The 22,647-nt window shown below is 38.3% G+C and overlaps 1 protein-coding gene across 1 annotated transcript; it reads right to left on the bottom strand.

The window, feature by feature from the left end:
• Positions 1–5,814: 5,814 nt before the first annotated feature.
• On the bottom strand, positions 5,815–22,354 carry LOC139889032 (uncharacterized). Its single transcript, XM_071872007.1, has 8 exons — positions 22,306–22,354; positions 21,354–21,462; positions 8,712–8,780; positions 8,191–8,651; positions 7,425–7,835; positions 6,864–7,319; positions 6,202–6,644; positions 5,815–6,147 (listed from the first exon to the last, which is right to left on the bottom strand). The coding sequence occupies exons 1-8, from the start codon at positions 22,352–22,354 to the stop codon at positions 5,815–5,817; spliced, it is 2,331 nt and encodes a 776-aa protein (XP_071728108.1).
• Between the last annotated feature and the right edge of the window lie 293 nt (positions 22,355–22,647).

Genomic DNA, 22,647 nt, shown 5'->3' with positions numbered 1-22,647 from the left:
ATTGTTTTATTAGTGTTTTATTATAATTGTGTTGTGACCAGTTTGTGACAAGGGTCCCAGAACATGTTGGTTTATTTAATTTGGACTCCGTTAGGGTTGCCAAATTAAGTACGAAAAAAATTAGATAACTGGTAAATAACCGTGTGATATGGGGTATGGGTTTATAACCCAATATTAAGTGTATGTCCTGGATTCTTCTACCATTTTCTCAAAATAAACACACACACACACAAACGCATACCAAACGCACCCATGATCATAAACCCTAACTTGATTTGTGAGCTTTTGGATTAATTGAAGTTAGCAATCGATTCCTTGTGTTCTTGTGATCATCTTAAGGTAAGTATTACAAAGATTTATGTATTAATCTTGTTGAAAATTGGGTTTTAGTGTTCTTATGAGTTTTTGAAGAAATTAGCTCAAATCTTGTTGTTTGATATTTAAAAACATCAATTTATGTTAGAAATAGGTTGTATATATGTTTAGTAGCTTCCATGTGCGTAAAATTTGATCAAAATCGCTCAAAAATCGAGTTTTTGGGGAAAAAATTACGAAATCAGCGAATGTGTTCGAACCAGTTGCTACATTATTTTGCTACAGTATCCGAGTTGCTACAGTGCCCGAGTTGCGAGTTGCTACAGTGCCTGAGTTGCTACAGTATCACTATTTGCTACAGTACAGTGTCACTATTTGATACAGTACCGAGTTGCTACAGTGTCACTATTTGCTACAGTACCTTTTATGAAATTGAAACGGGCGTAACTTTCAAAACGTAACTCCGTTTTTGATGAATAAACTATCGTTAGAATCGCAATAAAGAATACTTTTCAATGGTGAACTTTTAAGAAACTAGATCAAACTGTTTTTGGGTCGAAAAAGGAGTTTTAGTGTGTATGTCGTGTTTTGCACGCACCTGTATGCCGTTATTGAGTGGAGTCATGATGTAGACTCATAAAATTATGAATATATGGTGTTATGACCTAGTTAATTGTATTAAATGATTATATTATTTATTGGATATGTATATTAACTTTGTTTGTGTTGTTCTCAGGTTATAAGGACAAGGAGGAAGCTCAGAAATAATAACTGAGCAGTTGCTGGTAATTGGTGAGTGGGTCTATCTCCGGATAGAGTTTAAGTAGCATATCATGCTACTGTGGTTGACTCTTTTACCATGCATAGTGTAGCTATTGCTATGATAGAATAATATCGTTTGCCTGATGTTGTATGTGAATTATGTGTACACTGTGTGAATGGCACCAGTCGGGCCTAGGGAGACTGGGACTCGAAACCGTGCCTAGGAGAAGTTAGAGTCCGTATGAGGTCAACCGTGCCTAGGGGAGGTTGGGTCCATAGGCTACTGATTGTGAAGTATAGTGTGAACGATGCATCCCCTGCATCTGGATAACTATACTGTGAATTGTGTAGCAGGGACTATCGGTAGACTCAAGTCCGATCAGCTAGGAGTCGTGTGCTCGTACAAGCCGTCGATCCTCGTATTGTCTTATTATATGCTAGTTGGTAGTTAGCATGTGTTGTTGTTAGTATATAGCTTGTGTGTGACTTAAGCTATATCTGTTAGATAGATTCCATTCACTTAGCGGTGCGCTAATCCCCCACATATTCTCCCCTTGCAGGTTTAGGTACTGCTAGTCGGGATGGGTGCTGTTGCAGAAGACATGTTTGACAACCCAACTCTGATGTGGACTTTTGTATAAATAATGTTTTGTGATAACGTAACACCGTGGTGTAAACTTAAACTTAATTACTCAGATTAATGTAATGACACGACTAATAGTGTGTTTGTTAATAAAGTCTTCCGCTGTGTTTAAAAAAAAAATTTTTTTTGCCGGTGTTACATCTTCGTATTCGTTTTTTTCTTCACCTGGTGCCAATAACGATATCATATTCTCGCGATATTTTTGATTTTTTTCTCTTTTAGGCAACAATGGGTTGATGGTTGTGTAGAATTTTAACCGCTTTATTCATTCGTTTCATAATTGACTCTTGACATTTTCTTGTCGAGTGCGAACAATTTCTTAATGGGCTACCAAGATTTGAGAACGAACTTCATCGGATGAGCAATGTGAAGAAGTGGTGTCGGACGAACTTTTACTTTTATGACTTTTTCAACTAGCTAGTCAACCGGGTGGACGGATTGGGTCATCCTCGAATAATTATGTCTGATTCGGGTTTAACCCTTAAAGATTCTCCGTCTCGCAAAATGATCGGTGCTTCCGGTTGTGGACGTCTTCGATTGCTCATTATGCCTTCCGACGTACAAAAGTTTGGACACTCGCGAAGTACTTTTCATGCTTCATCGTGTGTATAACCGACACCCTGACATGATCGATATTCTGCACACGCAACTTCAATGGCATCCGAGTCATTAGCTCCAATACATAAGTTGACGTTTCGGGCGTTGACTTGTTTCGCCTACGACTACTTTCTTCTTACCATTTCTTTTAGTTTTTGTTGTTGTTCGGATCTGGGTTGTGTTTCGGGTACGGTTAAAGATTTTTGGTTGTGTTAAAGGTTGTGGAATGTATGGTGCTGTATTTGAAAAGAATTGTTGTTGTTGGTATGAGAATGGTTGTTATTGTGAATAATATGGGTTGTGAAATGGTAGTTGTTGTTGTTGTGGTGGATATGGTAGTTGTTGTGGTGGATATGGTAGTTGTTGTAGTGGAATGAATTGTTGTTGATAAAAAGTGTTTTGATTTTGGGCGAATTGTGAAAAAACTGGTTTGACTTGGTGATGAATTGCTAGCTTGATTCGATCAAGAATTGTTTGGTGACATGATTGGATTATTGAGCATATGGTTGAAAAAATCGTTATTGTTTTGTTGTGACATTTTTTTTTTAATGAAATGAAAGGATAGATTGTATGAAATGGTTAAAATGGTTGTAACTCCGGGTATAGCATTAAAAGCAAGACGTGTAGGTGGATCGACTCATCAAGTTCCCATTGAAATAGGATCCATATAAGGAAAAGCATTTGCCATATATTGGTTATTAGCGGCATCCAAAAACGCCAGGGTCAAAATATCGCTTCAAATTAAGTTCCGAATTAGTGTAGTATTGAGTGAGAAAAATGGTTATGAAAATACGTATATATAAAGGGTAAAATAATTGATTTAAAAATTAATAATAAAAAAAACTCACACGGTTATATATCCGTTTGAGTAACAATTCAAAATCTGCACAATTCAACAAGCAGGACTCACTTAGCTCGTGAGAGCTCCGTTGCAGGAGTAACAAACGGAACTTCTGGTGGAATGCTGCCTATCACCGTGACTCTTTGACGACGTCTGGTGATGGGTGGCGTACCCTTTTGGCGATTGATAGGGTGCGGCCTTAGTTTTACATATTCATGATATCTAATGTATATTTTTTTATAAAACATCATAAGACCACTCCCTATGGTTCCATTATCCGTCATTACCCGTAGTTACCCGTAATGGATCATAGGCACGACTTAATTATCCGCGTTAGTTACCCGCACTCACCATGAATTTAACGGAAGAGTTTAGGTTAGTTATAGGAATTGTGGGTCCCAGTGGCTTTTTATTGTTGGACTTGTTGCTTTATTGCTTGTACGTTGTATATTAAGAGGAGTATTGTTTTAGCCATGATTGGGAGTGTTTAGTTATGAGTTAGTTATAGGATATTGGTGTTGATGTGGCGCTGATGTAGAAAGTTAAGAGGATGAATAGTTTAGTAACGATAGGGAGTTGTCTAATATAAAATATTACCACTCCAAAGAAATCAAGGTTACGATAGAGACCAATTACACAATTTTTATATGAATAAAACATAAATAAATCATTGGTTGGAATTGTGGTCCAAGAAAGGCGTTCTTGTTCTATTACTACTCCCTCCGTCCCAAATCTATTGTTCCCAGACAAAAAACACACAGTTTAATAAAAAGTACCTGACACATGTACTTTTCTGTTAACTTTCCAGTTTTACCCCTTACTTTTTACCTATATTTTTGTCTTACATGTATAAAGTAGGGGTACAACAGAACTTTATCACATTATTCTTTACCATTTATGGAAGTGGACAATTAATTTGAGACATCCCAAAAAGGAATACTGAACAATAGAATTGGGACGGAGGGAGTAATACTTTATTGTTAAATTAGGAAAAAAACAATCATATATAACAAAATTTCATGTCACTTTCCGAACTAGAATATATACACTCCGTCCCAAAATAACTTTTCTATTTCTATTTTAAGTTTTTTTTTCCCAGCTTTGGCTTAAATTCTTTTTATTTGTGTTATAATATATGATGAAAATTATACGAATTAATAGTTTTAAATGTGTTTTGATTGATGTAACTTTCAAATATAATATTATATAACATAATCAAACAAATTTAAAGTAAAAGTTGTAAAAGAAATACTTATAAAAGTCAATTGAGACAATTATTTTGGGACGACATGAGTGTTATCTTGTTTGGTAGAACACTTTTAAAAAGAATGCTGGGTTCAATTTTTCTTAGTTTATTCAGTTCGGTTAGTTTGATTCTGGAAATTTTGGAGGCACAATAGAAAATTGAAAACCAAAATCAAAACGGAATGCAATTTCGAACTGATATCGAACTGAAACGAATTCAATTTCGATTAAAATCCCAAAAAACCAAAAAAAAAAACAAAATTTAACCAAATTAAATTTAGAAAATCGATTTAAAATTGAATATCTACTTTAAATTGATTTTTAGTTGTTTAAAATTTAATCAAATTCAGTTTGTACTAATATAAAATTTAGATTCAATTTTTACTAATATAAATTTAATACATTAGTAGTTTAATTCGGTTATCCAGTTAAAATGAATTCCTAAAAGTAAATTGAATTACATTCAAATTCAAATTGAATTTAAATTCAATTAGTTTTTTTATGTTTTCCTTTAGTTTAATCATTTTTCAGTTTAATCGGTTTGAAATCATATATTGAACACTCATAACCTGTGGTTATCACTTATGACTAAGGTAGCAATTAGTCGTTTCCACTGAAAACCACATGTTTTGGTACTAGGTTTCAAAAGAGTCGACTTTTTTTGTTGTATACAAGTAAAATTTTAAAAAGGAAAAAAACGTCGTAATCTTTCTTAGTAAGCTCGAGATATCACTTCAGTGACAACTAATCCAGTCCAATACGAATCTAAGTGGGCTAGCCCATATAGATTCTTCAATACCAACTCTCCATTGAGTAACGGCAAGGTTTTCTTTTTTGAACTTTTTTATACGGATAATATAATATAAATATAAATATAAATAAATAGAATTTTGCTAACGACGGCTCTTAGGATTATCGTTAACCTACATCAATATCAATGAATTGTACATGATGGTTCATTTTGACTTTTGTAAGCAGGTTATTGAAGTTCACGGGTATTTTTTGCATTAAAGAAGGTCGTCGTTAGCAAAATCCATCCTCATAAATATAAAAATTAACTGTTTATATTAGATACGGAGTATTAGAATAGATGTTGTATCTTCAAATTTAAACCAAAAGTAATGCATTGGTTTGCATTGAAGTTTTTTTTTCTTTTTTTTTCTTTCAATCTGTAAGGTAAAATTTGTAGAAAATATTTTTGATAACAAAATTTGTTACCGTTCCACTCTTTTTTTTTTTGGGTAATGGGTTACCCCGATGAATATTATTAAAAATAATGAAAAGAATGGAAAAGTTAAACCCAATGGCTACAGCTGGGCACTGCAGCCCAAAAAAACAAAAAAAAACACGTCCAAAAACAACGGCCACAACCAAGCAACTAGCACTAAAAACAAAGTCTAGACGCAACCCATTATATCTCCTCTAGATTCCACATAGACCGTATACGAGCAACTCTAGATGAAGTCTTAAACCGGATGGTCATCATCTTCAAGCGCGTGTTAGATACAATAGCTTGAAACACCTGTTGTTCCGTACGCGATACATGCTTAAAAAGACGATAATTGCGCTCTTGCCAAATCGCATAAACTGCAGCTGCAAAACACAACTTAGCAACTAAGACGTTAGCCAGATTACGCTCAGAAACTGGGGTAAGCTGGTCCACTATGACACGCCAATCATTACTCCCAATATCAAACAGCAACATGCACTGCACCTTGCTCCAAACAGCTGCAGAAAAATTGCACTAGAAAAAAAGATGAGAGTGCGAATCTGGGCATCTTTTACAAAACAGACATACTTGAATACTTCCATCACGAACATCCCACGGCTTGAGCTTGCCTTGAGTTTTTAATTTCTCGCCCAACAGAAGCCATAACAAGAAGGCGTGTCTAGGAACACACTGCGAAAACCACACAACTGAATACCATGAAACTTTACTACCTTGCAGTCGCAAAGAATTCCAAGCTCTAGAAACAGAGAACTCATGCACCGACCCATGTATGTCCTTCCAACCATATTTGTATGGCGAATTAAACAAGATCGGGGCACTGATAGACTGCAAAACGGGATATCTTCGAACCCAACCTCGGGGCCAAAGCACTCCATCATCATATACAATATCCCGAATCACATTCTTCTCATTCCATCCAGCTCGAACGATGTCATTATGCGTAACAATATTAGAGCGAATACCCAGGTTACACCAAGAGTCATGCCAAGCTGAACCAGTAGCACCATCTCCTACTTGACAACAAATAAAATTACGAATCAACGGACGAATTAAAAGAATTTTACGCCAACTCCATGAAGCACCCGCCTTCAATTTGACTCTCCAAAAATGATGTGAAGCAAGATTATACTCATACGTCTACTTAACCCAAAGAGAAGGCTTCGAAATCAGAATCTGCCACGCATGAGAGGCCATCAACGCAACATTCCAGCTTTTCAATCTTTTTATACCCCAACCACCCTCGTATTTTGGCAAGCAAACATTATCCCATTTAACTTTCGCTTTCCCTCTTTTCATAGGGCCTTGACACCAAAGAAAGCCTCTAAACAACTTCTCAATATCCTTTATAATCATGTCGGGAAGAATAAACACGGAGCACCAATAAACTTGCATCGCTGTAAGAACAGACACTATTAATTGAACCCTCCCCGCAAATGAAAGAAATTTGTTCATCCAATTGTCCACTTTGATTTTAACCCTCTCAACCAAGATCTTACAATCACGGTATACAAGACGAGAAGGAACAAGAGGGACCCCGAGATACCTTACCGGTAATCGACCTTCCTTAAACGGTAAAGTCGCAAGAATAGAGTTCTTCATGCTAGCAAAAACATGGCAGAAGAAGGCCGTACTCTTAGGTAAACTTGGAACTAATCCAGAGCATTTCTTAAACTCTTCCAATGACTCTCGGATCACATTAACAGAAGAAACATTAGCATGGGAAAAAATAAATAAGTCATCCGCGAAACAAAGGTTGACAATTTGAAACTTCTCACATTTTAGCTACTAACTAAACTCGGGCGCACGACTAATATTTCTTTTAAGCATAAGCGTCAACACTTCCATGACTAAGGTAAATAGGTAAGGCGACATTGGATCACCTTGTCTTAAACCTCTTTTTCCCCCAAAAAAACCATGAAGATCCCCATTAACATTAATAGAGAAAGACGTAGATGACACACAAGCCATTATCCATCTAACCATCTTCATCGGAAAACCAAAACATATAAGAGTTACCTCTAGGAATTCCCAATCAACCGTATCATACACCTTTTGAATATCCACTTTAAACGCACACCTCGAAATTCCTCGATCTAAGTGGTAGTTCTTCATCAATTCCTGAGTCAAAAGAATATTATCCGAAATCCTCCTTCCCAGAATGAAAGCCGATTGGTTCACACTCACCACTTCTTCCAAACTCGCTTAGATGCGAGAAGTAATGATCTTACTAATCCCTTTATACAAAACATTACAACATGAGATGGGCCGATAATCATTCACCTTACTCGGAACTTGAACTTTCGGTAACAAAGTAATTATAGTAGTGTTAACATCTTTTAGCATTTGCCCTTTACAAAAAAAACTCTTTAACTGCACGCACTACATCATCACTGATGATATCCCATGCTTCCTTAAAAAAAGCAGCAGAATACCCATCCGGACCCGGTGACTTACTATCACCAATACTGAAAAACGCGTCCTTGATTTCTTGCGTGGTGACTGGTCTGATCATTAAACTCGCCTAGTGATCACTTATTCTCTTTGTAAACAACGTACCAGGCTCCCTTATTTCATCACAAGGAGTCGAAGTGCCCAAAAACCTTTCATAGTGCTCTACAAAAACTTTTGGAACATCACACCCTTCAACAAAGTTCTCGTTTAGATCAAAAACAGCCTGAATCCTACTCTTGTTTGCCTTGCTTTTCACTGATTTATTTAAAAAACTAGAGTTAGAATCTCCCACTCGAAGCCATTCAATTTTCGACTTTTGTTTCAAAAACATCTCCTCATGTAACACAACTTCATTATATTCTAGCAGCGCCTCCCTTTCAACATCACGTTTTACAACTAAAAATGGATCAGCATCAAGTTCTTGTTGTGGTACATCCAACTTAGCCCGACACTCCACCACTTTTTTGTGAATATTACCTTTACACCACATAAGCTTGTGCATAGGTTTCTTAAGTAATCTCAATTTCTTCACTAGCCGAAACAAGGCGTGACCAGAAACTTCCTGCCTTCACACATTACTCACAACCTGTTTAAACTCACTATGTTTAGTAACAAAGTTTGCAAACCTAAACGGTTTTGGCTTAACATGATGTTCCAATGGAAGTTTAATCACGGCCGGACAATGATCAGAAATCCTATATGGATAAAAAAAACAGCATACTCATTAGTATATTTCTCAATAAACACATCGTTACCCATTATCCGATAAGTTCCCGGCAGAGCACGAGGATGTTGGTTCCAAGTAAAGTGAAACCCAGAACTGACGTGACCCGTCCTAATCCATATGGACGAATACATTACATTTGGTTACATCGCGAGGTACTTGACTGTGACACCGCAATTTTTTTTTTTATATACGTGGCGGAAGCATTAATATAAAATAAACCGTTTCAATAACATAAACATATTTAAATACATAACCAAAACACTTGACAGTTAATATTAAACTAAAACAACCGGTGTCACGTGACAATATAACAAAATCAGTTTTAAAGGAAAAGACACATCAGAGTTTCTTCATAGTCAAACATAACATCTTCATGCCCGTCTTCTCCCCAATAGCATAATCTACAAAAGTTAACAACCTGCAGGGAGGAGATGGAGGGGAATTAGCACGAAGCTAAGTAAGTACGACTAACTACAGGCCATAGCATACACAAGTGTTATACTAATCATGTCACAGAGTCTAACACACAAACATCACCCAAGTGCCGTCTACAGAGTCTCTGGCGGCTCTGCCAAACCATTAACCACCAGCTGATCGGACTGGGGCTTACCAGAAGTTCCTCCACCACCGTATGTATATACATAATCCACACGCGACGGATGCGTCATTCACATATATATACACCACGGCTGTCTAGGCTACTACAGAGGAACCCAACCCGCAGGTTGATATCTCCTACCGAGGCTACCACACAATAGGGACGCACTGGGCTCCAGCAGACAAGCATCAACTAACATGCAGTCATCACAAGTACTAACTAACCACAACAATAAGTATATCTAACAAGCCTGGCAATCATAATATAACATGCTTCTATATACTATATTCTCCAGTTAGTCCCACTCACCGATTACCAGCAAACGAGAAGGTGTTCAGCTATCTAATCACCGAACCTTCTCTTTCTCCTTTTCTCCTGAGAAATACATATACACGAGTTAGTTTATGTCCATAAACACCAAATAACACAATACCGAAAATTTTGTCAGAAAACTGTCCGCTATAAATTTTCTGTTTAACCCTTGTGCACTTTCAAAATTTACATCCTAAACACCAAAATACAAACGGGCAGCATAACGGCTAGAAATCAACACTTGGTAAAATATTCACTGCCCAAGACACTCGGTCGACTGTCATAGATAGTCGGCCGACTTTCTACACTCACTCGGCCGAGTGTCTAGTCACTCGATCGATGGTCTCTCACAGACACACTCGGCCGTGGGTCTTACACACTCGGTCGATGGTCGAGTCAGTCGGTCGAGTGTCTCGGGACACTCGACCGACCGTGTTCATCTACAGAAGCTGAAGACAAAGTAATGGGTTTCACCCAAAATCGACCAATTCTTGCTCTAGAGCTCGATTACGACCTCAAAACTGACCAAATCAAAGACACTAAGCATGTAAAAACATAAACCCACAAGATTTAGACTCAAACAACATCAAATCTAACCACTTTGACCCAAAATACACACTTTATAAAAACTAACACAAAAACTCCATTTTCTTGAAGATTAAAGCATGAAAAGCTATGAATCTTACATTGTTAGAATCAATAAATCACAAGGAACACAAAGATGTAAACGATTTGAGCTCTAAAACAAGGATTAGAAATTAGGGTTTGCTAGGTGAAGAGGATGAAGTATGGGAGTGTGTGTGGAATTTTCTGGAAAATGCAAGAATGGGATAGACACCAGTCTATTATTTGGGATTAAATCCCATACTGTGCAACTCATGGGTATTTATCAGTTATCTGATATTTTTCGTACATCATTTGGCAACCCAAACGAAGTCCAAATTAAATAAACAAACCTGTTCTGTGACCCTTGTCACAAACTGGTCCTAACCACATTATTATTTAATAATAAATATTAAATAAAAATAAAAGCATATAATAACACAATACTAACTTAAGGGCACTTTAGTAATCTTACATCTAGGCCTGATTGTGAGTGTTACAAATCTACCCCTTAAGAAGATTCCATCCTCGGAATCTGGTCAAGGTCAAACAACTGGGATATCGCACCCTCATTAACTCCTCGGTTTCCCACGTTAGGTTGGAACCTAAGCTGTGCCGCCACTCCACTAACACCATAGGAATCTGTTTCTTTCTTAACCTTGTGACTTTCTTATCCACAATTCGAATTGGCTCTTCTACTAACTTCTTACTTAAATCCACTTTCAAATCCTTCAGGGGAAGAATCAGGCTTTCATCATCTACTTTGCACTTTCTCAAATAGCATACGTTGAATGTGTTGTGAATTCCTGCTAACTCTGATGGAAGATCTAAAACAACAGTTTGATCATTCAGAATTTCTATGATCGGAAATGGCCCAATATACCCTGGTGCCAACTTCCCGCGTTTGCCAAATCTGATAACACCTTTCCATGGCGAAACCTTCAAGTAAACACGATCACCTTCATTAAATGTCACCGGACGTCTACGCGGATCAGCATACATCTTTTGTCGGTCTCTTGCTACCTATAACTTCTCTCGTGCAATTTCAACCTTTTCTGCGGTTATCCGAACAATTTCGGGACCTGCAAATTATTTCTCACCTGCTTCTAACCAACACGTGGGAGTTCTGCATTTTCGACCATACAACATTTCATACAGCGGCATTCCGATACTCAAATGATACGAATTGTTGTAAGCAAACTCTATCAATGGAAGATGCGAATCCCAAGAACCACCATATTCTAAGACACACGCTCTCAACATGTCTTCTAACGTTTGAATCGTCCGTTCACTCTGAATGTCTGTTTGCGCATGATAAGCTATACTTAGATTCACACGTGTACCCAGATTCTGTTGTAAACTGTTCTAGAAGTTAGAAATAAACCTAGTATCCCTGTTGGAAACTATTGACAACGGTACACCATGTCGACTAACGATCTCTTTCAAGTATAACTCTGCCAAATCACTCAACGAAGCGGTTTCACGAGTAGCTAAAAAGTGAGCACTCTTTGTTAAACGATCCACTATCACCCAGATCATGTCATGACCTTTCTGGGTTCAGGGTAACTTGGTTACAAAATCCATCATTATATGATCCCATTTCCATTGAGGAATTTCTAACTGTAGTAGAGATCCATACGGTTTCTAATGTTCTGCCTTAACTTGCGCACAAATATGACATTTTTTGACAAAATTTGCAACATCTGTCTTCATTGTCGGCCACCAATACAATGTTTTCAAGTCTCTATACATCTTTGTACTACCTGGATGCACTGATAATCTCAATTTATGCGCTTCAGTAAGAATTAAATCCCTCAAATCTCCAAGCATAGGCACCCAAATTTGATCTTTATTGGTCTTTAATCCTCTAGAATCATTGCATAGGTCAAATTTTCTTTTAGTCATTTGTTCATTCTTTAGGTTTTTGTCATTCAAAGCTACTAACTGAACGGTTTTCAATCGATCAATCAAGTCTGAAACTATTTCAATTCTCATAAATCTAACATTTTTGATGGTTTTCTTGCGACTCAGAGCATCTGCGACCACATTTGCTTTACTCGGATGGTACTTAATCTCACAATCGTAGTCTTTAATCAATTCTAAACATCGACGTTGACGCATATTTAATTCTTTATGGGAAAAGATATGTTGGAGACTCTTATGATCTGTATAGATTTCACAATGTGTACCATACAAATAATGTCTCCAAAGCTTCAAAGCAAACACAACTGCAGTTAACTCTAAATCATGAGTTGGGTAATTTCGTTCATGATTCTTCAACTGTCGTGAAGCATACGCTATAACTTTATTTCTCTGCATCAAAACACAACCCAAACCTGCACGTGACGCATCGCAGTAGACCACAATATCTTCTGTTCCCTCTGGTAAAGCTAAAACTGGCGCTTGACATAACAACTGTTTTAGAGTCTGAAAAGCCTTTTCTTGTTCATCAGTCCATCAAAAGGCTACATCTTTTCTGGTTAACTTATTTAATGGACCTGCTATTTTAGAAAAGTCTTTAATAAGTCTGCGGTAATAACCTGCTAAACCCAGAAAACTCTTAATTTCTGTCGGCGTTTTCGCCGAGTTCCAATTCATTACAGCTTCTATCTTAGACTGATCTACTTTGATACCCTGTTCACAAATCACATGACCCAGAAACTGTACTTCCCGCAGCCAAAATCCACATTTAGAAAACTTAGCGTACAACTGTTCCTATTTCAGGAGCTCTAACACCAACCTCAGATGCGTAGTATGATCTTTTTCGGTTTTCGAATATATCAAGATATCATCTATGAAGACAATCACAAACTTGTCAAGATATTGACGACACACTCTGTTCATTAAATCCATAAACACTGCTGGCGTGTTTGTTAACCCGAATGGCATAACTAAAAATTCATAATGACCATATCTAGTTCTGAACGCTGTTTTCGATATATCGTCCTCTGCAACACGTACCTGATGATACCCTGAACGTAAATCAATCTTTGAAAAGTAGGAAGCACCCTGTAACTGATCAAATAAGTCATCTATTCTTGGTAACGGATACTTATTCTTGATTGTTCTCTTATTCAAATCACGGTAATCTATACACATACGAAGCGACCCATCTTTCTTTTTCACAAACAACACAGGAGCACCCCATGGTGAAGAACTTGGTCGAATAAACCCCTTATCTAACAATTCCTGAATCTGAGACATCATTTCTCGGATTTCTGATGGAGCTAATCTGTAAGGAGCTTTTGCAACTGGTGTAGCACCCGGAACCAAATCGATTTTATACTCTACTTCACGTACTGGAGGTAACCCTGGTAAATCATCTTGAAATACTTCTGGAAATTCTGATACAACGGGAATATCGGTCACCTGCTTCTTCTCTTTCTTAACATCAATCACGTAGGCTAAGAATGAATCACACCCTTTCGTTATTGCCTTCTGAGCTTTCATTAGGGAAACCATAGGGAAGTTAAATCCACTGCGCTCTCCCCTAGCTATCACTCGGGATCCGTCGGCCAAATAGAAAGAAATCATCTTCTTATCACACTTAATGTTAGCCCTATTAGCTCTTAACCAATTCATACCTATGACTACATGAAAGCTAGGTATAGGCATCAACAAACAGGTTAAAGGGAAAGAATGGCCGTCAATTTCGATGGTAATTCCAGACACAGATGATGTGCATGGAACCATTTTACCATCAGCTACTTCTATTCCCAAAGGCGCATCTAACATTCTAACAGGCAACTTCAACTTATCACAGAAGCCTAAGGACATAAAAGAACAATTTGCTCCTGAATCAAATAACACACGAGCTGGCAAGGAATTAACCAAGAACATACCGGTAATGACGTCATCGGTAGCGGTTGCAGCGTCTACCGTCATCTGAAACGCCCTTGCCTCTATTGTTGGAGGATTCTTTCTCTTCTGCCCGGCAGTTGAAGCAGAAGATCCCCCCAGAAGTTACTGACCTCGCCCCTGACCCTGCCCCAGAACCGGCTCTTGACGCAGATGGACAATTTGCAGATCTATGCCCCTCTTGATGGCAACTCCAACAAACATTAGACTTAAAAGAACAAGCTGTTGATTCATGACCTAACACTCCACATTTCAAACACCTTCTGGTCATTGGAGAACACGGACCGACATGGGTTGACTTACAAACATTACAACACCCAGACTGAGTTGAACCCGATCCACTAATACCAGACTTACTTTTCTGTTTAAACCCGCCTGACTTTTTACCACGAAAACCAGATTGCTTACTCGACTACTGAGTCGACTGTCCACCTGATTGACTTTCTGATTTCCCCCCAAAAGATCCACCCTTTGAACTTTCTCTTTTCGCTGCCATTATATCACCTTCAGTAACTTTAGCCATCTCATGAGCCTGTGCCAAGGTTATTGCAAATCTCGCAACGGTTCTGTACTCCGGCTTAATCACCCGCATGAAATGCTGAATTTTATCCTTTTCAATCGGTACCCATTGTTGAACAAACCTTAACTTCGATGTGAAATCTCTGAAAACTTCATCAATCGTCATACTTTCTGTCATCTTCATACTCAGAAACTCAGTTTTCAATCTCTCCATTTCATACTCAGAACAATACTGCTCACGAACCTTAGCAGCGAACTATTCCCAAGTTATCTAACTGATCTGTTCTTTGGGTAAATATGCAGTAATAGAATCCCACCACTCCATTGCTTCACCTTTGAGAAGTTTACTTGCAAACAGTACCATAGATTCAGACTCACAGAAACATGCTTCCAACGCTCGCTCTACTTCTCTTAACCAATTGAGTGTCACTGTAGGGTTTGTGTGACCATGATATTCTTGAGGTTTGCAATCAATAAACTGTTTATAGTTACACTTCCTTCTTGTCTCAGGGACTTGAAATGGGTACATCATTTGATTAGCAAAAGTCTGGTTAAACGGAAATGGCATTTGATAGTTTTGATAGGTATTTTGTGGAAACTGTGATTGGGAACTGTTACCGGCTTGATTATAAAAGTTAGGAGGAAAGGTTGTGTTCAACGCAGTGGTATTAGGGTTCCATTGCGCCCGTTCTTGTTCCAATTCCTTAATTTTCTCCTGAGCTTCTAGTAACCGACTTTGAAGTTCTATTACTTCTTGAGAAGTTTCTTCTTCTGAAGACACATGTCCATATTCGTCAGGGGCTCTAAAAGTACCAGTTCCAGGGATAGTAGGGCCAGTAGCGGTTGCATCATTATCTGCCATTACTGCACTACCACAACACTCACACCAAACCTTAGTATAAATTCTGTTAGTACTAACAACTAACACATATCCTGTCCTAATACTCACTTAACCCATCCCCAGTATGTTATGTTTGACATGACTCTTCTAAGTTTGGGAACATGACATGTAGATCACAATGCACATGCTGCCAAACTCAGCTCTGATACCAACTTGTGACACCGCTATTTTTTTTAGATACGTGGCGGAAGCATTAATATAAAATAAACCGTTTCAATAACATAAACATATTTAAATACATAACCAAAACACTTGACAGTTAATATTAAACTAAAACAACTGGTGTCACATGACAATATAACAAAATCAGTTTTAAAAGAAAAGACACATCAGAGTTTCTTCATAGTCAAACATAACATCTTCATGCCCGTCTTCTCCCCAATAGCATAATCTACAAAAGCTAACAACCTGCAGGGAGGAGATGGAGGGGAATTAGCACGAAGCTAAGTGAGTACGACTAACTACAGACCATAGCATACACAAGTGTTATACTAATCATGTCACAGAGTCTAACACACAAACAGCACCCAAGTGCCATCTACAGAGACTTTGGCAGCTCGGCCAAACCAATAACCACCAGCTGATCGGACTGGGGCTTACCAGAAGTTCCTCCACCACTGTATGTATATACATAATCCACACGCGACTGACGCGTCATTCACATATATATACACTACGGCTGTCTAGGATACCACAGAGGAACCCAACCCGCAGGTTGATCTCTCCTACCGAGGCTACCACACAATAGGGAGGCACTGGGCTCCAGCAGACAAGCATCAACTAACATGCAGTCATCACAAGTACTAACTAACCACAACAATAAGTATATCTAACAATCCTGGCAATCATAATATAACATGCTTCTATATAATATATTCTCCAGTTAGTCCCACTCACCGATTACCAGCAAACGAGAAGGTGTTCAGCTATCTAATCACTGAACCTTCTCTTTCTCCTTTTCTCCTTTTCTCCTGAGAAATACATATACACGAGTTAGTTTATGTCCATAAACACCAAATAACACAATACAGAAAATTTTGTCAGAAAACTGTCTGCTAGAAATTTTCTGTTTAACACTTGTGCACTTTCAAAATTTACATCCTAAACAACAAAATACAAACGGGCAGCATAACGGCTAGAAATCAACACTTGGTAAAATATTCACTGCCCAAGACACTCGGTCGACTGTCATAGACAGTCGGCCGACTGTCTACACTCACTCGGCCGAGTGTCTAGTCACTCGGTCGATGGTCTCTCACAGACACACTCGACCGTGGGTCTTACACACTCGGTCGATGGTCGAGTCAGTCAGTCGAGTGTCTCGAGACACTCGGCCGACCGTGTTCATCTGTAGAAGCTGAAGACAAAATGATGGGTTTCACCCAAAATCGACCAATTCTTGCTCTAGAGCTCGATTACGACCTCAAATCTGACCAAATCAAAGACACTAAGCATGTAGAAACATAAACCCACAAGATTTAGACTCAAACAACATCAAATCTAACCACTTTGACTCAAAATACAAACTTTATAAAAACTAACCCAAAAACTCCATTTTATTGAAGATTAAAGCATGAAAAGCTATGAATCTTACATTGTTAGAATCAGTAAATCACAAGGAACACAAAGATGTAAACGATTTGAGCTCTAAAACAAGGATTAGAAATTAGGGTTTGCTAGGTGAAGAGGATGAAGTATGGGAGTGTGTGTGGAATTTTCTGGAAAATGCAAGAATGGGATAGACACAAGTCTATTATTTGGGATTAAATCCCATACTGTGCAACTCACGGGTATTTATCAGTTATCTGATATTTTTCGTACATCATTTGGCAACCCAAACGAAGTCCAAATTAAATAAACAAACCTGTTCTGTGACCCTTGTCACAAACTGGTCCTAACCACATTATTATTTAATAATAAATATTAAATAAAAATAAAAGCATATAATAACACAATACTAACTTAAGGGTACTTTAGTAATCTTACATCTAGGCCCGATTGTGGATGTTACAAATCTACCCCCTTAAGAAGATTCCGTTCTCGGAATCTGGTCAAGGTCAAACAACTGGGGATATCGTACCCTCATTAACTCCTCGGTTTCCCACGTTAGGTTGGAACCTAAGCTGTGCCGCCACTCCACTAACACCATAGGAATCTGTTTCTTTCTTAGCCTTGTGACTTTCTTATCCACTATTTGAATTGGCTCTTCTACTAACTTCTTACTTAAATCCACTTTCAAATCCTTCAGCGGAAGAATCAGGCTTTCATCATCTACTTTGCACTTTCTCAAATAGCACACGTTGAACGTGTTGTGAATTCCTGCTAACTCTGATGGAAGATCTAAAACAATAGTTTGATCATTCAGAATTTCTATGATCGAAAATGGCTCAATATACCTTGGTGCCAACTTCCCACGTTTGCCAAATCTGATAACCCCTTTCCATGGCGAAACTTTCAAGTAAACACGATCACCTTCATTAAATGTCACCGGACGTCTACGTGGATCAGTATACATCTTTTGTCGGTCTCTTGCTGCCTTTAACTTCTCTCGTACAATTTCAACCTTTTCTGCGATTATCCGAACAATTTCGGGACCTGCAAATTGTTTCTCACCTGCTTCTAACCAATACGTGGGAGTTCTGCATTTTCGACCATACAACATTTCATACGGCGGCATTCCAATACTCGAATGATACGAATTGCTGTAAGCAAACTCTATCAATGGAAGATGCGAATCCCAAGAACCACCATATTCTAAGACACACGCTCTCAACATGTCTTCTAACATTTGAATTGTCCGTTCACTCTGACCGTCTGTTTACGGATGATTAGCTGTACTTAGATTCACACGTGTACCCAGATTCTGTTGTAAACTGTTCCAGAAGTTAGATACAAACCTAGTATCCCTGTTGGAAACTATTGACAACGGTACACCATGTCGACTAACGATCTCTTTCAAGTACAACTCTACCAAATCACTCAACGAAGCGGTTTCACGAGTAGCTAAAAAGTGGGCACTCTTTGTTAAACGATCCAATATCACCCAGATCATGTCATGACCTTTCTGGGTTCGGGGTAACTTGGTTACAAAATCCATCGTTATATGATCCCATTTCCACTGAGGAATTTCTAACTGTCGTAGAGATCCATACAGTTTCTGATGTTCTGCCTTAACTTCCGCACAAATATGACATTTTTCGACAAAATTTGCAACATCTGTCTTCATTGTCGGCCACCAATACAATGTTTTAAAGTCTCTATACATCTTTGTACTACCTGGATGCACTGATAATCTCGATTTTTACGCTTCAGTAAGAATTAAATCTCTCAAATCTCCAAGCATAGGCACAAAAATTCGATCTTTATAGGTCTTTAATCCTCTATAATCATTGCATAGGTCAAATTTTCTTTTAGTCATTTGTTCAGTCTTTAGGTTTTCGTCATTCAAAGCTACTAACTGAACGGTTTTTAATCAATCAATCAAGTCTGAAACTATTTCAATTCTCATAAATCTAACATTTTCGATGGTTTTCTTGCGACTCAGAGCATCTGCGACCACATTTGCTTTACCCGGATGGTACTTAATCTCATAATCGTAGTCTTTAATCAATTCTAAACATCGACGTTGACCCATATTTAATTCTTTCTGCAAAAAGATATGTTGAAGACTCTTATGATCTGTATAGATTTCACAATGTGTACCATACAAATAATGTCTCCAAAGCTTCAAAGCAAACACAACTGCAGTTAACTCTAAATCATGAGTAGGGTAATTTCGTTCATGATTCTTCAACTGTCGTGAAGCATACGCTATAACTTTATTTCTTTGCATCAAAACACAACCCAAACCTGCACGTGACGCATTGCAGTAGACCATAAAATCTTCTGTTCCCTCTAGTAAAGCTAAAACTGGCGCTTGACATAACAACTGTTTAAGAGTCTGAAAAGCCTTTTCTTGTTCATCAGTCCATCGAAAGGCTACATCTTTTCTGGTTAACTTATTTAATGGACCTGCTATTTTAAAAAAGTCTTTAATAAATTTGCGGTTATAACCTGCTAAACCCAGAAAACTCTTAATTTCTGTCGACGTTTTCGGCGAGTTCCAATTCATTACGGCTTCTATCTTAGACTGATCTACTTTGATACCCTGTTCACAAATCACATGACCCAGAAATTGTACTTCCCGCAGCCAAAATTCACATTTAGAAAACTTAGCGTATAACTGTTCCTGTTTCAGGAGCTCTAACACCAACCTCAGATGCGTAGCATGATCTTTCTCGGTTTTCGAATATATCAAGATATCATCTATGAAGACAATCACAAACTTGTCAAGATATTGATGACACACTCTGTTCATTAAATCCATAAACACTACTGGTGCGTTTGTTAACCCGAATGGCATAACTAAAAATTCATAATGACCATATCTAGTTCTGAATGATGTTTTCGGTATATCGTCCTCTGCAACACGTACCTGATGATACCCTGAACGTAAATCAATCTTTGAAAAGTAGGAAGCACCCTGTAAGTGATCAAATAAGTCATCTATTCTTGGTAACGGATACTTATTCTTGATTGTTCTCTTATTCAAATCACGGTAATCTATACACATACGAAGCGACCCATCTTTCTTTTTCACAAACAACACAGGAGCACCCCATGGTGAAGAACTTGGTCGAATAAACCCCTTATCTAACAATTCCTGAATCTGAGACATCATTTCTCGGATTTCTGATGGAGCTAATCTGTAAGGAGCTTTTGCAACTGGTGTAGCACCCGGAACCAAATCGATTTTATACTCTACTTCACGTACTGGAGGTAACCCTGGTAAATCATCTGGAAATACTTCTGGAAATTCTGACACAATGGGAATATCGGTCACATGCTTCTTCTCTTTCTTAACATCAATCACGTAGGCTAAGAATGAATCACACCCTTTCGTTATTGCCTTCTGAGCTTTCATTAGGGAAACCATGGGGAAGTTAAATCCACTGCACTCTCCCCTAGCTATCACTCGGGATCTGTCAGCCAAACGGAAAGAAATCATCTTCTTATCACACTTAATGTTAGCCCTATTAGCTCTTAACCAATTCATACCTATGACTACATCAAAGCTAGGTATAGGCATCAATAAACAGGTTAAAGGGAAAGAATGGCCGTCAATTTTGATGGTAATTCCAGACACAGATGATGTGCATGGAACCATTTTACCATCAGCTACTTCTATTCCCAAAGGCGCATCTAACATTCTAACAGGCAACTTCAACTTATCACAGAAGCCTAAGGACATAAAAGAACGATTTGCTCATGAATCAAATAACACACGAGCTAGCAAGGAATTAACCAAGAACATACCGGTAATGACATCATCGGTAGCAGTTGCAGCATCTACCGTCATCTAAAACGCCCTTGCCTCTACTGTTGGAGGATTCTTTCTCTTCTGCTCGGCAATTGAAGCAGAAGATCCCCCAGAAGTTACTGACCTCGCCCCTGACCCTGCCCCAGAACCGGCTCTTGACGCAGATGGACAATTTGCAGATCTATGCCCCTCTTGATGGCAACTCCAACAAACATTAGACTTAAAAGAACAAGCTGTTGATTCATGACCTAACACTCCACATTTCAAACACCTTCTGGTCATTGGAGAACACGGACCGACATGGGTTGACTTACAAACACTACACCACCCAGACTGAGTTGAACCCGATCCACTAATACCAGACTTACTTTTCTGTTTAAACCCACCTGACTTTTTACCACGAAAACTAGATTGCTTACTTGACTGCTGAGTCGACTGTCCACCTGATTGACTTTCTGATTTCCCCCCAAAAGATCCACCCTTTGAACTTTCTCTTTTCGCTGCCATTATATCACCTTCAGTAACTTAGCCATCTCATGAGCCTGTGCCAAGGTTGTTGCAAATCTCGTAACGGTTCTGTACTCCGGCTTAATCACCCACATGAAATGCTGAATTTTATCCTTTTCAGTCGGTACCCATTGTTGAACAAACCTTAACTTCGATGAGAAATCTCTGAAAACTTCATCAATCATCATACTTTCTGTCATCTTCATACTCAGAAACTCAGTTTTCAATCTCTCAATTTCATACTCAGAACAATACTGCTCACGAACCTTAGCAGCGAACTGTTCCCATGTTATCTGACTGATCTGTTCTTTGGGTAAATATGCAGTAATAGAATCCCACCACTCCATTGCTTCACCTTTGAGAAGTCTACTTGCAAACAGTACCATAGATTCAGACTCACAGAAACATGCTTCCAACGCTCGCTCTACTTCTCTTAACCAATTGAGTGTCACTGTAGGGTTTGTGTGACCATGATATTCTGGAGGTTTGCAATCAATAAACTGTTTATAGGTACACTTCCTTCTTGTCTCAGGGACTTGAAATGGGTACATCATTTGATTAGCGAAAGTCTGGTTAAACGGAAATGGCATTTGATAGTTTTGATAGGTATTTTTGTGGAAACTGTGATTGGGAACTGCCACCGGCTTGATTATAAAAGTTAGGAGGAAAGGTTGTGTTCAACGCAGTGGTATTAGGGTTTTATTGCGCCCGTTCTTGTTCCAATTCCTTAATTTTCTCCTGAGCTTCTAGTAACCGACATTGAAGTTCTATTACTTCTTGAGAAGTTTCTTCTTCTGAAGACACATGTCCATCTTCGTCAGGGGCTCTAAAAGTACCAGTTTCAGGGATAGTAAGGCCAGTAGCGGTAGCTTCATTATCTGCCATTACTGTACTACCACAACACTCACACCAAACCTTAGTATAAATTTTGTTAGTACTAACAACTAACACATATCCTATCCTAATACTCACTTAACCCATCCCCAGTATGTTATGTTTGACATGACTCTTCTAATTTTAGGAACATGACATGTAGATCACAATGCACATGCTGCCAAACTCAGCTCTGATACCAACTTGTGACACCGCTATTTTTTTTAGATACGTGGCGGAAGCATTAATATAAAATAAACCGTTTCAATAACATAAACATATTTAAATACATAACCAAAACACTT

The sequence above is a fragment of the Rutidosis leptorrhynchoides genome, chromosome 1 (genome assembly GCF_046630445.1).
Source record: "Rutidosis leptorrhynchoides isolate AG116_Rl617_1_P2 chromosome 1, CSIRO_AGI_Rlap_v1, whole genome shotgun sequence".
In the NCBI taxonomy this organism is placed as follows: Eukaryota; Viridiplantae; Streptophyta; class Magnoliopsida; order Asterales; family Asteraceae; genus Rutidosis; species Rutidosis leptorrhynchoides.
This window is presented reverse-complemented; position numbering and strand designations above follow the sequence as displayed.